This window comes from Populus alba, chromosome 2 (assembly GCF_005239225.2).
Source record: "Populus alba chromosome 2, ASM523922v2, whole genome shotgun sequence".
Lineage (NCBI taxonomy): Eukaryota > Viridiplantae > Streptophyta > Magnoliopsida > Malpighiales > Salicaceae > Populus > Populus alba.
In genome coordinates this window covers 1,380,218-1,396,801 of record NC_133285.1, presented here as the reverse complement: position 1 = coordinate 1,396,801, position 16,584 = coordinate 1,380,218, and the positions used below count along the sequence as shown (strand labels likewise).

Genomic DNA, 16,584 nt, shown 5'->3' with positions numbered 1-16,584 from the left:
TGGTCACAATCTCTTCAGCGGCTATTTCAAAATATCATAATCGGACGGTCCACAATACATCGGCGGTTGCCGCCCAACAGTATTCTCGGTCTTTGGAGGTTACCGACCGCAACAGTGTCGGTAATTAGGAGTAATCGTGATATTTTTATTAAAATACAAAAACAAATGTTACAAAATTATAAGAAAGACAAACCTCCTATCAGTCCTCCAATCATATATAGTTTATTGATTACGTCCTCATATTGTCAATTGTTTTCAAATGGGTCCCCGTATATACATTATTTTTCAATCAACTCCTCTTTACTAAAATAATTGGATCCAATGTCGAATAATGCAAACAATGACCTTAGTTTCCTAGGGTCTTACACGCAAAAGTATCCTATTTTACACAAATGTTTGTATATACCGTGAGGGAAAAGACTAGGAAAAATTAGGATTAATTAGAAAATAAGTGACCAACTCGTGCGTTTTCTAACAGTAACTATACATTATTTTAACGAGTGATCTGACTATGGAAAGGTATTCAGACGAGGGGATGGAAATAATAAAAATGGTAGTTAGTGGATTAATTGAGAAATCATATATAGTTAGAGAATTAATATGATATTGTTCCAAAAAATAAAAAATAAATAGCCGTTCCTGGGTCGCGTCCTATAAAAAGACTACGTACCACCACACGAAGGTTCATGAAATTAGCAAACTAGAAAATATCAATCTCCTCCAATTCCGAAAGGGATTTTTCAGGATCCGTTGAGGAATACCAAACACTAATATTTTTTTCAGTTCTCTTTACGAGAACAAAGTTTGTTTCGATTTATAGCCCTCTTAATCTATCAAGGGTCTTTCTTGTTTGAGAATTTCTAGGAAATCTCGAAGAGAATCCCATGTTATTATATCGATCCTTCTTTAATTTATCGTTTAAAACTTCGTAAAATTTCTATAATTACCAAATCATTTCATCTCTTCTTCTTTGTTACTAATTTTTTTGCAAATTTCTCGAGCAAATCAGCAGCAATTTCGATCCACTTTTTTTAAATAGCTAAAAAAGGAGTTTTCATCAGGCTATTGATCGTGTTATTTGAAAGATCATTGCCCTCTTTGTTGCTTTCTTGTTTTAATTTGTGGATATCTTTTATCATCTTTAGATCATTAAAAAAGCTAGAGAATTTGAAACTATGGAGGCAATTTTTGCACCATCAACAGCAGATCATCATCAATCTATCTCTCCATACAAGCAAATGAAAAACACAAATCCAACGAAGAAGATCAATCATACTAGTCGCAGTTTCATTTCAAGATCCACGGAAAACTTGCCTCCTGTGAACTATAACAGCAACAGCATCCACGGAGGCCTCTTCTTTGCTCCTCCTCGTAATCTCCTCTCCGTTTCCTACCCTCCATCTTCTCTTGCAGTTTTAAATCCACACCAACAATATTATTATCAGAAGCAAGCCCAGCCACCTCTCCTTCCTCTTCCAACCTCTCAACCCCGCCACAACTCTCTCCCTTCTCTAAGCCGGGGCTTTTCTTGCCCACCTACTGCTACAAGAAAGACTAATAGACCCAGAGACCAATCTTTCACCCCAAAGAAATCCAAACAACCCAACACCAAAAAGGAAGAGCCAAAGAAAGAATCTGTGATTATTGAGTCTACTGTACCATTAGGACCTGACCCAAAAGATTTGCCAAGAGATGTTTCTAAGGTTTTATCATCATCAGTGACAGTATCAGGTAACGATGTCATCACTAATCCTGTTTTTACGAAAGATTGTGATCCGAAGTTTCCAGGTTCTGTGTTTACACTATCTCCACACCCTAGCAGCTTGCCCTTGCCCAAGTTTTCCATGAAACCAAAGCGTAGTTGCACCGCTGAAGCTTCCGGGGTTGATGCTGGAGCTACAGATAATCTCCGGCGACTTTTACGTATCCGGTGAAGTGAAGTTATTTCCTTTCTGGCTATAACTGTGTAGTTGGTGAAAGTGAAGGTTAATCTTTATTTCTGTGGATAAAAAGCAAAGCCGAGAGATTGTGCTTTGCTGGTTGTGGCCTTTTCTCGTTGTTGTCCTTGTGGTTTTTCATGTTCTAGCAATCCAAGAAAAAGTTTGTGATCACCACCTGCGTTTTTGAATTGGGGTGCACAAATAGTTTACAAGCGTAAAGAAGCTTGGTAGCTTTTTTTTTTTTTTTTTTCCTCATGTCTAGAGAGAGAGAGAGAGGGTGTTATGTAATCCTCCTCTTGTCTTATCAGCAATAATATTACATGATATGTACCTTTGTTTTTCTATGTGAAAGTGCTTTTATTTTGTTTTTCTATAGTATTTTTCAAGAAATCTAATGTTAAGAAACAAGGAATTTTGTTTTTTTGTCAGAAACAATGAATTGAAGTATTAGGAGATTGGATTATCGTTTTTCCCCTTGTTATAACCGCCAACTCCATTCATTGCTGGCTGTCACTTGGCGGCACACATTGCAATATTGGTGTTCTCCATGTACGCAAGATCCAGTCGCTCGAAACATTTCTGATCATTACCATTCTTGAGTTTCGATTCATCTATTGATCACGTCTCCTGAAAGGGAATGGCCAAGTTGAAAGGAAATGAGAAGGCTAAAAACAACTTTCTTTATTGTTCAAGTAGGCCAATAATATAGAGAGAGAGAGAGAGAGAGAGAGAGAGAGAGAGGTATTATATCTATGAAATCTTGTTAAAAAAAATAGAGATAGAATCATATTTAAATATGATTGAAATCATAATTATCGTATTCATCAAGGTGGTTTGGCTGGTATAATGGCCAAGTTACAATTTTGCTAATTTCATCAAACGATATTATTTTAGAAATTGTTTTTTTTTAATTAAAGTTAATTTTATAAAATTAATTGAGTTTAATCAGATTAATTTTTAAATTAATTTAGAATTAATATTGATTTGGATTAGATTGTAAATTAATGAATTACCAGTTCAATTTATAAAAAGATCGAATTTAACAATTATGATGAAATTATTGGATTTTACGGGAATTAGAATATAAACATGTAGGAGCGCCTGTCTGTTTAATATTCACGTGTGGGATGACAACAATAATATCTACAGTAAAGAGCTAGAAGAAAAAGGTTTCGAAGTCCAAAATTCTTTTCTTTTGGCTGCTTAATTCCTCCTTTAAAGTATAGTTTATGACTAGATATACTGAGCAATTTTTTTTTTTTTTTTTTACATAAAACAAAAGCTATGCTGAAAAAAAAATTAAGTCTCAATTCATCGATTCAAGTGGTAATTTAAATACTATATAAAAAAAAAAAAAACTTGTTATTAAAATTAAGTTTTTAAAAAGGAAAATATCAAGTAAATTTGAGCAAAAAAATCCTGGACTTGAATTTAATCGTAAACTTAATTTTTAATAAATTTAATTTTAAATGATAAAATCACAAAAAAAAATATTAATTAAAAAACTTGAATAAAAAAATAATAAAAAGAATTCATGAATGAGAGTTTATTAGTTTTACATTTAAGGATGCTAAAGTAATTACACTATTTAAAAATTTAAAAATATTAATTATTATTGAGTAGTAGCATAGCTTATTTAATTCAGGGTTAAATAAATAATTTTATTGTATATTAAAAAATAAAATTATCAAACTAATCCCATATAATTTGTAGAAAATAATCGTTTCAATACTGAAAAAACTACCTTACTTCCAATATATAGTTAAAAGTTTTAATATTCAATAGACAATATAATAATTATATATACTGTTACAGTAACTGAAGCACGGTAACTTTCCTTCCATCTCTTTTTTTTATTATTATTATTAATTAATTAATCCCGTGTTAAGCATTGGATTATCAAGCTTGAATTTCCATTGCAAGAGATCAAACATGCACGGATGGATACAACTATGGCAACGATATGATTTTTTTTATTATTATTATTATAAAGGAAAAACTCAAACTTAATACCTGGAAAGAATATATTAAGCTATGAGATCATTCTTGATTTCGATTATCCCTACAAATTATTAAGCTACTGATTTTTTTACGAGTAAATTAATTGGAAATTAAGGCCATTATAATAGCTATGGATCCATGATCGTAAACTTTTATCTAATAATCATGTTTTGGTCCCTTTATTTTGCATATATATCCACTGAAATAAAACCCTCTAATTAAAAATTGATGAAATCAACCTTTCCATTCTTAATTACAAGCAATTTGAATACAATGTCTAATTTACCATCACAAATTCATTGTTTAATTAGTAACATAAGTACATGAAAGAACTCAAATTTCATTTAATTAGAGGCAGAAGATACATGGGTTTTAATTTAAGGAGTATTTAAGTGTGATAGTTTATGTTTTTGGGTAATTAGAGGCAGAAGATACATGGGTTTTAATTTAAGAAGTATTTAAGAGTGTGATAGTTTTATGTTTTTGGGTGTGTTTTTCTTGAAAAAAATATCAAAAGAATATTTTTTTAATATTTTTTGATGATTTTAATAAGTTGATGTTAAGAATAAAAGATAAAAATATAATTATTTTAATATATTTTTAAATAAAAAATATTTTTTAAAAATTTTTATATTAATATAATAATAATAATAGTAATAATAATAATAATGCTAATTCCACGGATCTCTCAGAAAATCACAACGCCAATGTCAAAACGATTAGAACTGTGAAACCCACTGGTAAAAAATCCACTCATATTGGGCTATGAAGGCCTATAGCCGAATACGTGACAGCTTCAGCTCCGAGTGAGTTCAAATCCGAAGTCATCTTCTCTGCTGATCATTTCTGTCATCTGAGCAAGTATTTAAGCATCCCCCCCACCTAAGATGGAGCCTGTTCATGTATAAACGAGTTGTATAAATGAGTTGACTCAAGACATTAATACGCATATGTTATGTTTTATGGGCAGTGGGTGTGCGAAATGATCTCCTCTGGCAGCAGTGAAAGCACAGAAAACTATTAATATCATGGATCGGGACTTCAATTTTACTATTTTTTGCTGTCATGATTTACACCTTCAGAAACTGGCAGTTGAAACTTTAATGCTTCTTAAATCTGTTTTGTCAATTCTCTACTCTGTTCACTTAGGACCACACTAGCAAACCAAAAAGATAAAAAATTGCAAATGTTTCTCGCTACATGAAAAATATTATGTGTAAATTAAAAAAAATATTCATTTATCAATCAAAAATCATTTATGTCAAAGAAAAAAAAATCTAGAGAAACAGATGTAGATCCCATTTATCTGAAAAGTAGAAATTAAACACATATCAGTGGAATCCAACAATCTCTCTTTCCTCTCTCGAACTAAAAAATAAAATAAAATTTTATATCTAGAATTATATAAATTATATAAATTGTATTATTTTTAAAGATGAAGGGCTTAATTGTATTTTCCACCAAAAATCTAGAATGCCCCCCACCCTTAGTTAGATCCAACTAAACTACATAAAGGTTGATTTGGTCAAGGTCCAATCAAGCTCGAGCTTTGGTCTGACCGAGTTAGCTTACATTGATTTACTATTCATGAATAATATATTCTACTTGTAATTTTCTAGATATTTTTCAAGGTTATATATTCTTAGATTTTGAAAAAGAAAAAAAAGATAACTAATCTAAACAATAATACACTTAATATTTTTTCACTATACAAAAAGCACACTCAACAAGACTAAGAGCAGATAAATCTCTTTTGTACACATAATTAGATATATATTTGATTCTCTTGATTTTCTATATATTTTTTCATTTAATCAAACAATCTTAAATATTACTTAAACATTAGAGTATCTTTTTTATTCCATGAGAAACTTGTTTTACGGGATAGCCCAGGCCTAAAACTTATATAAGCCAGGAAGAGTTTTTTTTTTTTTTTTTTTTTTCTGTGAAGTTTTTCCACAACGTCATCATAAACAGTAACATCAGATGGTCAAATTCGACATCATATCTAAGGAAAGAAAATGGGACTCTTATGCAGGATATTTTCGAATCAATTTTGCTTTATGAGATATCTAACCACTGATGCGCGCGCATGATGGACTCTGCATAAACTGAAGGGCACAGGGAATTAGGCGTGGGCATATATTCTTACATGATTGACAAAACATAGCAAGCTGCCATTGATGGTAGTGTTGATGCCATATGTTATTTGATCGTGCATTATAGGACAGCCCTTTTGTATTGCTATTGAATTTCACATTACAACTTGATTCGCTGAAAATGGTAATTCTGTCGATGGATGAAGGAACTTTCTGATGAGCAAATTTGCTTAAGATGTTTGACTGGCGGCGTTGTTTCGGTGCTCTTTAGGTGAACGTCAAGTTAGGCACATCCGAAACATCTGTCTGCAGATGGGTATCTCAAGTGGAAAGGAATACCATACACACACCAGGAAATTAATTAGTCTAAAAGAGTTGCATAAGAGCAGACTCGTCAAAATAGGCAATCTAAATCAGTAGCTAATTGCTCGATCTATCTGAATCGAATGTGCTCATCCAGTAAATCGGCTGTTATGAACAGCTTCTACCATTTTAATGCAATGCCACATGAAGGTCCGTCCCCTTTGCAGGAATCCTTTATTGATGCCTTATTAACACTAGCATCCAGCTAGCGTTCCAGCTTCATGGCGATCATGTAGCTGTAAATGTTTAGTTTCGTTCTTTTGCAAGCTCTTAATTATACCAGACAGTTACAGGTGAAAGCTACACCCAACTCTATAATGAGTCAAGAAAAACTAAAAATACGGTTTAGGACTGCTGGCTTAAATGCAAGGAAAATGATTTGATGATTGCGAAGCATGCTAGCTAACGTATACTCCTTTAGTACCCCAAGTTTAATTTGCAATCATACCGCACCTTATTTACACATGCAAAAGAAAGTTTAGGAACCGGGTAGTTGGCTTGCTAGCTATTTTCACCTTTACATTTATTGTTTAGAGAAGCTACTCATCCTCCACGAGCTCTTTATGAAACAAGCATGCCCTTTGGCGTTATTTCAAGCTTGATCTGATCAGTAACATTCTCCCAATTTCTTTCTTCAGCTTAATTCTACAATGGAAGAATTAGAGCTTACCTCCGATCAGGTCTTGGACCAGAATTCACTTCCGAAGAAGGAGCAGCCATCAAATTCAAGCAAAAAGCCTACTGTTTCAATTTTTGGCCTATTTTCTGCTGCTGATAAATTTGACCATTTCTTGATGTTTTTAGGACTCGTCGGTTCATGCGCTCACGGTGCTGTGTTTCCTGTGTTCTTTGTTTTGTTTGGTCATCTGATTGATTCTCTGGGACATGTAGGTTCTGATCCTCATCAAATGTCTTCACAGGTGTCCAAGGTACCTTTTTTTGTCATTTACTTGTTTAGTTAATAGTATCTGTATTTCGAGTCATCGGTGATGGCAATCTTTGTGGCAGTCGAGAGGATTATAGTACTATGAGTTTAGACCCAACACTATTGATGGAATCTGGAAATTTCTTGTCCAATGTATAGAAGAGTTGCCACTTGCAGTTCCAATAATATGTTTTAGAAGCAGTAAATGGACAAACGAAAAATTAGTTTGGTCACATGGTGTGATCTTCCCAGCCTCTGTAGCCTATGAATTATTGTTCAAGTATTTGTATGCTAACTGGGAACATCTTATGCTTTTGTTTTATTGCAGTATTCCTTGGACCTGGTGTATTTGGGGCTTGGAGTTTTTGTAGCTGGATGGATCGGTACTTTTTTTATTTATTTCAAACTTGACATGACAACCAAATCTGTCTTCCTGTATAAACTGCTCATCTTTCCTTCTGATAGTTGAGCATTAGCGTTTTTGTTTGTATCAATGTTTCAGGTGTTGCATCTTGGATGCAAACTGGTGAGAGGCAGACAGCACGTTTGCGTCTAAAGTATCTTCAGTCTGTTTTAAGAAAGGACATGAACTTTTTCGACATGGAAGCTAGAGATTCCAACATTTTATTTCATATATCAAGTGATGCCATACTAGTGCAAGATGCAATAGGTGACAAGGTAATCGGAAATTTACTGCCTTGTCTCGGAATCTTTATTTTGACTCGAGTACTTACCTCAAACACATCTCATCTACCCTGATGCAGACAGGCCATGCAGTTCGTTATCTTTCTCAGTTTTTCATTGGATTCGTTTTTGGGTTCAAGTCAGTTTGGCAACTTACGCTCCTCACCTTGGCTGTGGTTCCGTTGATGGCCGTTGCCGGGGGAGCCTATACTATAATTATGTCTACCTTGTCAGAAAAGGGTGAGGCTGCTTATGCTGAAGCTGGCAAGGCTGCAGATGAGGTAATAACCTGCCTCATTGATTAAAAAAAATAACAATTCTTGCTGCTGCTTCCAAATTTAATTTAACTGCATATGCTGAAACTTAGAAGGTTGGGGAAGAGCTTATACAAGTCCCTTCTTTGATGGACAGGCTATTTCGCAGATACGTACAGTATACTCATTCGTAGGAGAGGAGAAAGCAATAGAAGAGTACTCCAAGTCCCTTAAGAAAGCCCTTAAATTGGGGAAGAAAAGTGGGGTTGCAAAAGGAGTTGGTATTGGATCTACATATGGACTCCTATTTTGTGCTTGGTCAATGCTTCTCTGGTATTCCAGCACGCTAGTTAGGCGTGGGGACACAAATGGTGCAAAAGCTTTCACAGTGATAATCAATGCCATATTTAGTGGATTGTAAGTCACATTCTGAAAGATATAACTGTTAATTCTGCGGTTTTGTTACTGGCTATCCATTTCTTTTTCCTGATAAAACACAAGCCCTTTGTCTTTATAGTGCTCTTGGCCATATTTAGTGGATTGTAAGTCACATTCTGAAAGACATAGCTGTTAATTCTGCGGTTTTGTTACTGGCTATCCATTTCTTTTTCCTGATAAAACACAAGCCCTTTGTCTTTATAGTGCTCTTGGCCATATTTAGTGGATTGTAAGTCACATTCTGAAAGACATAGTTGTTAATTCTGCGGTTTTGTTACTGGCTATCCATTTCTTTTTCCTGATAAAACACAAGCCCTTTGTCTTTATAGTGCTCTTGGCCATATTTAGTGGATTGTAAGTCACATTCTGAAAGCCATAGCTGTTAATTCTGCGGTTTTGTTACTGGCTATCCATTTCTTTTTCCTGATAAAACACAGGCCCTTTGTCTTTATAGTGCTCTTGGCCATATTTAGTGGATTGTAAGTCACATTCTGAAAGATATAGCTGTTAATTCTGCGGTTTTGTTACTGGCTATCCGTTTCTTTTTCCTGATAAAACACAGGTCCTTTGTCTTTATAGTGCTCTTGGCCAAGCTGCTCCAAATATTGCTGCTATTTCCAAAGGCCGTGCTGCTGCTGCCAGTATTATGAGCATGATTGAAACAGAATCCAGCCCTTCTAAGAACTTAGAAGATGGAATTGTGATGCAAAAAGTATCTGGGCAGATCGAATTCCACGAGGTCTGTTTTTCTTATCCATCACGGAGCAACATGGTCTTTGAAAATTTGAGCTTCTCAATAAGCGCTGGGAAGACATTTGCAGTTGTGGGTCCAAGTGGTTCAGGGAAAAGCACTGTTATATCCTTGGTTCAACGTTTCTATGAACCTACTTCAGGTACATAATGTTAGCTTAGCACAGGCTATTTAACATAGTAAATTCATTAGATGACTTCTGCGAGTCAATATATAGAAACTGTAAGAGCACACATGCATTTCTTATGCGCACATTTTCTAGGTAAAATTCTGCTGGACGGGCATGATCTCAAGACTCTCGAATTGAAATGGTTAAGAGAACAAATGGGATTGGTCAGTCAAGAACCAGCATTGTTTGCTACAACCATAGCTGACAATATTCTGTTTGGTAAAGAAGATGCAAGTATGGATCAGATTTACGAAGCTGCTAAAGCTGCCAATGTACATTCTTTTGTTCTACAGTTACCTGATGGTTATCACACTCAGGTGCGTCCTGTCCAATATTTCTTGTCATATAAATAGCAACATATGTCTAAACATAGCAAACCGATAGCAATGAAGGACTCCAAGTCCAACATTTCATCTCCTTAAATTAACTCTGTCCTTCTACTTTAAGAAAAGACATCTCATATATAATGAAGTTCAGAAATTTTTAAGACATGGTAAGCAAAAGGAAGAGGAAAGATCCATTGATCCATTGCTCGAGATAATTGTTTCTTGATTTAGGTTGGAGAGGGAGGAACACAGCTTTCTGGTGGTCAAAAACAAAGACTGGCTATAGCAAGAGCAGTGCTGAGGAATCCAAAGATACTACTTTTAGATGAGGCCACCAGTGCTCTTGATGCAGAATCTGAACTCACTGTGCAACAAGCCCTGGAGAAAATTATGGCAAATCGGACTACAATTGTCGTCGCACACCGGTTATCTACAATTCGAGATGTTGATACAATCATTGTTTTGAAAAATGGTGAAGTTGTTGAAAGTGGGAGTCACTTGGAATTGATATCCAAGGGAGGAGAATATGCAAGCATGGCGAGCCTGCAAGTATCAGAACATGTTACAGATGCAAGCTCGATACACTCTGGAACTGCTGGAAAATCTAGCTTTCAAGAACTTACAGGCAGTCAAAATCAGGAAGTTACAACAAGAGAGCTGAAGTCAAATGATAAAAACTTGTCCCCGGCCAACTTTTCTCCCAAACCATCCATTTGGGAACTAGTAAAACTAAATGCACCGGAATGGCCTTATGCAGTGCTTGGGTCAGTTGGCGCAATGATGGCTGGCATGGAAGCACCTCTGTTTGCCCTTGGAATTACACATATGCTGACTGCATTTTATTCTCCTGATATTTCTCAGATGAAAAAAGAGGTTCATCTCGTAGCTCTTATTTTTCTTGGAGCGGCTGTTGTTACTGTTCCTATTTATATACTTCAACACTATTTTTATACACTAATGGGGGAGCGTCTGATAACTCGTGTTCGCCTATCAATGTTCTCAGGTTCTTTTCTTATCCACTTAATTATTTAATGTCATGCAATGTCAAGCATCTGCAAAATTCAACATTTGTATGATGAACAATCCAGGCAATGAATGCTGTCCACAATCAACAGAATTGGCGAGTTGTAAATCAAGGCAACTTTCAATCCTTGATTGTGTAGCTTTTTAGATCTGAAACTCTCTTTTGTTTCAAATGCAGCTATCCTTTGCAATGAGATCGGCTGGTTTGATTTAGATGAGAATAGTACTGGCTCACTGACATCAACTTTAGCTGCCGACGCGACCTTAGTTCGAAGTACTCTTGCTGACCGTCTCTCAACAATGGTGCAGAATGTATCACTCACTGTAACAGCATTTGTTATCGGCTTTTCATTAAGTTGGAGGGTGTCAGCTGTTATCATTGCTTGCTTCCCTATACTTATTGGCGCTGCCATAACTGAGGCAAGTCCTTAAAGCCTCCGCGATAACAATTTTCAGATTGGTTTGTTCTGTTTATGTTTTGTACTATAGTATCATCCTCATTTTCCAACTTACGTTTCCCTACCTGTGAAATCTGCAGCAATTATTTCTCAAGGGATTTGGGGGAGACTATCGCTCTTACACTAGAGCAAATGCTGTGGCCCGTGAAGCAATCGCGAATATTCGCACCGTAGCTTCATTTGGTGCAGAAGAACGAATTGCTCGTCAGTTTGCATCTGAACTAAACAAACCAAACAGACAAGTGCTTTTACAGGGACATATATCAGGCATTGGATATGGTGCATCCCAGTTTTTCAGTCTTTGTGCATATGCGCTTGGTATTTGGTATGCGTCAGTAGTAATCTCACACAACGAATCCGATTTCGATCATTGCATGAAGTGCTTCATGGTTTTGGTAATGACTTCATATGCTATAGCAGAAACGGTAGCGCTCACACCAGACATTATGAAGGGTTCACAAGCACTAGAATCGGTTTTCAGTATTCTCCATAGGAAAACAGCCATGGACCCTGATGATCCCACGTCGAAGGTGATAACCGATATCAAAGGGGACGTAGAGCTCAGACATGTGAGTTTCAAGTATCCTGCAAGGCCTGATACAGTTATTTTCGAGGATTTAAATCTCGAAGTTCCAGCTGGCAAAAGCCTTGCTGTGGTGGGCCAAAGTGGATCAGGGAAAAGTACTGTAATTGCCTTGATACTGAGGTTCTACGACCCCATTTCCGGAACAGTTCTTATTGATGGATATGATGTTAAAACCTTGAACCTGAAATCACTAAGGCGGAAAATAGGACTAGTTCAACAGGAGCCAGCATTGTTTTCGACAACAATTTACGAAAACATCAAGTATGGGAATGAAAATGCTTCAGAAATTGAAGTGATGAAGGCAGCCAAAGCAGCCAATGCTCATGGATTCATCAGCAGAATGCATGAAGGATACCATACTCATGTGGGTGATAGAGGACTGCAGTTATCAGGGGGGCAGAAACAGAGAATAGCAATTGCTAGAGCTATACTTAAAGACCCTTCTATTCTTCTTTTGGATGAAGCTACAAGTGCATTGGATACAGCATCTGAAAAGTTGGTCCAAGAGGCTTTAGATAAACTCATGGAAGGCAGAACAACAGTTCTGGTAGCACACAGGTTGTCAACTGTTCGAGACGCTGATAGCATTGCAGTGCTCCAACATGGGAAGGTGGTCGAAATCGGAAGCCATAACCAGCTTATTGGGAAACCTTGTGGTGTTTACAAACAACTAGTCAGTTTACAGCAAGAAAAGTCACTTCCCTTTGAATAAGGATTCTAGACCAAAAACAAATGGATCAGAAACATATATTTTTCTATCTATAACTGAATCTATCCAAGCTGAAAGTTTCTTCTTGACCTTACTGGATGAATAAGAGAATTTGATACTTGAATCTGAAGAAATTAGTCTTGTTATTGCAATCATTTTTTTTTTTCTTGGAACCAGTTGACACTTGCTTAAGCTTCATTTGCCACCGATTTCCATCTACATTTTCGAACTCCCTTGCATAGAAGCTTATGTTGAAAATGTGGACACAGATGACAACCACATTTGTATGGCTAAAAAAATGGGCTTGAAATATGCTGGGAGATTTCATGGCTGCAAATTAGGGGATGATTTTGTGCTTATTTTTTGGAAGAAATCATGGCTAGTTGTTTGCCATTGGTGTTGGAATTGAGGCTAGAAACGGGGATGTTTGTGAGCAAAGTTGTAATGTTTTGAAATTAATAAGATAGGATATTACAACAAAGCCCTTGGAGGCTTAAAGAGAGGGTATAAATAAATAAGGGTATTGTAGTAATTGTATAAAATAATAAATATAAATAGAAAAAAAAAAGAAAATGGAAAGAGTGATCTGAAAATTTGAAGAACAAACCGTGAGAGAGAGAGGGAGGAAGAAGAAGAAGAAGAGAAAAGAAGGAAAATAAAGGAAAAAGGAAGAGATTTGGAGGAAATAAGTTAAAAGGGTAAGATTTATGGTTTAATGTGTATAATATGTTTTAAGTAAGCTTTAATTTGATTTTGATGAATGTTAGGGTTTTGAGAATTTGTTGTTTGATTTAAATTGATGAATTAATTTGAAGTTTATAAGGTTAATTGTTGTTGTTAATTGATGATTTAGTTGATTATGGAAGATTGTGATGATTTTGAGTTATAGCCTTGTTTGAATGGTGAAATTTGAGTTAAAAATCAGGGTAGAACAGTGGGGTTTCTGTTAAAATTCTGGATTGGAGGTTGAAGATGACGAAAAATCAATTTGGTCCCTCAATTTGCGAAAATTACAGTTTAGTCCCCGAACTTTAAAAAATTGCAAATTGGTCCCTGGAGCATATTCCGAGATTCTGAACAGAATAACATATGAATTATGGGTAGAATTACTGTATAGATAAGATAATTTAACACTTTCAATTTGGTCCTCCAATTTAACAAAAATTACAATGACCCTAAAAATTTAGTAAAATTCCAGAATGGTCCCTGAAACATAATGATACATCCTGGACAGAATTGAGGATTAATTGAGGTCAGAATTTCAGTATATTCATGGATTATGACAAATTTTAGTTTGGTCCTTCATTTGATAAAAGTTACAATTTGGCCCTAAAAATATGATAAATTCCAGATTAGTCTCTAACTGTAATATTAGCTTTTGCATATTAGTTTGATGAATAATTAAGGGTTATTTAGTGAATTATTATCAATTTTATTAGTTATTTTTATTATGGATTAAATTTCGGGAAAACCGTTAGATTTTGGGTTTTTAAAAAAATTAACTAGTTAGTTCAAAAACCATATAGGGTTATGGAATAGACTCTTAGTTAAGTGTATTAAATAGGTTAAATGTTCTTTCGAGTCATTCTTGAATATGTCTTCTTTGTATTTAGATAATCCTGATATTCTACTGGCGGGACGTCAGTAGGATTTTCTTCGGTGTCTGCTTTTGGCTTTTGTTTACTTTTGAGTCAGGTGAGTGGATAATTTTCCATATGCATGAGAAATAGTATAAATATTTGATTTGTTAATATGAATTGAATCATGCTTCTTGATAATATATATGTTGAGTATTATCCTTGTTATGATAAAGCATGATCAATTATTGAATCTGAATTCTTGATATGAACCAACATATATTTTGAATTGACTTCTGAATTGATAGCTTCTCATTTGATTGATGTCATGAGTTGAGCTTTGAGATATGAATATGTTTGTTAGATTATGATTATGAACCTATGGTATGTCAGTCAGAATACCCATGCTAACAGGGTAGTGTTAGTCTTTGTGCACATCGTATCTGAACCCTAGTTGATCGGGGGAGTTACCAACCTGTGTGGACTGATCATCTCACAGTACAGAGCCTCATGCTCATTGCATTTTGATTTTTTGACGAGCTTTACCATATAATCTTCTTGTTATGACCTATTTAAGAAACCTTCCAATAAGAGCCTAGAGCCATAATTGTATATGTATATTCTCATTGCTGTATTACCTCGTGTGTGTGTATTGAACGTTATCTACTCATTGAGTTGTTGAACTCACCCTCTCATTATTTATCCTTTTCAGGCTTATAACTTGATAGCATGTCACTTTTGTTGAATCTTTCGAACCTGCTTTTTGGTTGTAATTTAGACATTCTTTTTTGTCAAGTTAGTGCTCCAAAACTATGAATATATATGAACTCTTGTATTAAAACAATCGAATTATGTTATAAAGTTTGTTTTGTTGTTAATGCTGCGTTAAACTCTGATTGAGTTGTTTAAATGATAGGATTGTATGTAAGTTTGGGTTCATATAGGTTTGGAACCTTGGAGGGGAACCTTGCCTATGTGCTGGTCATGGATCCGGGAATCGGTTCGTGACAAAAGTAGAGCCAATTGAGAAGAATGAAAAGAGAGGGAGGGAGAGAGCTGCTCTGCAGCAGCTTATACTGGCAAGATGATTTTAGAGATAGGAAATGATTTGAGAGATAGGAAATGAGTTGAGTTGAGTTGAATTTTCTCCTACTTTATTGTTGTGTAATTGTAGCTTTCTCTACCTAAATATATTAGTTGCAAGACAAGTATACAAACCTTGTTAAAATACTGTGTTATAGTTTGTTTGGTTTTGCATTTTAAAAATATTTTTGAAAAAATTTAAAATATTTTTTATTAACTTTAAATTAATATATTTTTAGTGTTTTTAAATTATTTTAATTTGCTGATATCAAAAATAATTTTTAAAAATAAAATAATATTATTAATATATATTTTAATATAAAAATTATTTAAAAAACAACCATAATTATACTGCAAAATAAACTCTTAAGAACTTCCGAGCAAAAATCAATCTGATCCTAACAGCTTTGGCTAAAATCAGTCAAGAATTTAAGCTAGGTTAACCCAGTTCGGTTTTTGAAGGATAAATTTTGTCTAGACTCGGGCCTACTCATATACTTTCTCCTATTCTAGCTCCAATCATTCAAAACTTTTGTCAGGCTCAAGTCTCGAGGACATAAATCAAGAAGCTAGAACCAAGTGGATATCAGCCGAGGAAGTTGTTGGAGGGATTGGTGCTTGGTAGGCCACAAACTTACAAGCTCTTTAATCTTGCTGACAGGCTGATCTCCCCGTCTGCTTTTGCAGATTATGGATTAATTATATACTTAATCAAGCAATTAGTGGAGCTGGATTTCTCTCTTTCAAATATAAATCAGAGCTGAGATTACCAAACATTCTTGACATGATGCCATGACCTATAAAATACCATACAACAATTTGGCCGGCGGTCCATTATTTTGCTTCCAGCCACTACCTCTGATTATTAATTGATAGAGAGAATTAAAAACATTATTTAAACCATATTCTAAACGTTGCTTAAAATAAAGTAATCTCATATCAGCTCTTATTGCACGCTATGGAGCTCACAGGTGGTTCAAATGCAGCTGGTATATCTCATCTTTTTTAACTTGAAAATGTTGATCGAATCCACCTGTGATCTAAATTCTAATTAATTCGGGTAGGTGAAAAAAAAATCATTATTATTTAAAAAAAAAAAGGTTTCAGAAATTATTTTTCAAGAAACAATTCAAAAATCTTATTAACCATAATCATATAATCTAGCTCATAACCTTAAAGATTGGCCAAGTCAAATCCG

At 34.9% G+C, this 16,584-nt stretch overlaps 1 protein-coding gene across 1 annotated transcript; it reads left to right on the top strand.

The window, feature by feature from the left end:
* Positions 1–6,867: 6,867 nt before the first annotated feature.
* LOC118052680 (ABC transporter B family member 13) lies at positions 6,868–12,782 on the top strand. The gene is made up of 10 exons (XM_035063685.2): positions 6,868–7,332; positions 7,657–7,711; positions 7,831–8,006; positions 8,093–8,293; positions 8,424–8,683; positions 9,284–9,597; positions 9,718–9,941; positions 10,182–10,953; positions 11,152–11,393; positions 11,512–12,782. Exons 1-10 carry the CDS (start codon positions 7,054–7,056, stop codon positions 12,727–12,729), a joined length of 3,741 nt encoding a protein of 1,246 aa, XP_034919576.1. The 5' UTR covers positions 6,868–7,053; the 3' UTR covers positions 12,730–12,782.
* Positions 12,783–16,584: the final 3,802 nt, after the last annotated feature.

Coding starts and splice junctions, on each gene's coding strand:
- LOC118052680 (XM_035063685.2), top strand. CDS start 7,054: ATGGAAGAATTAGAGCTTACCTCCGATCAGGTCTTGGACCAGAATTCA. Junction 8,684..9,283: donor AATGCCATATTTAGTGGATT/GTAAGTCACATT, acceptor TTGTCTTTATAG/TGCTCTTGGCCAAGCTGCTC. Junction 9,942..10,181: donor CTGATGGTTATCACACTCAG/GTGCGTCCTGTC, acceptor TTCTTGATTTAG/GTTGGAGAGGGAGGAACACA.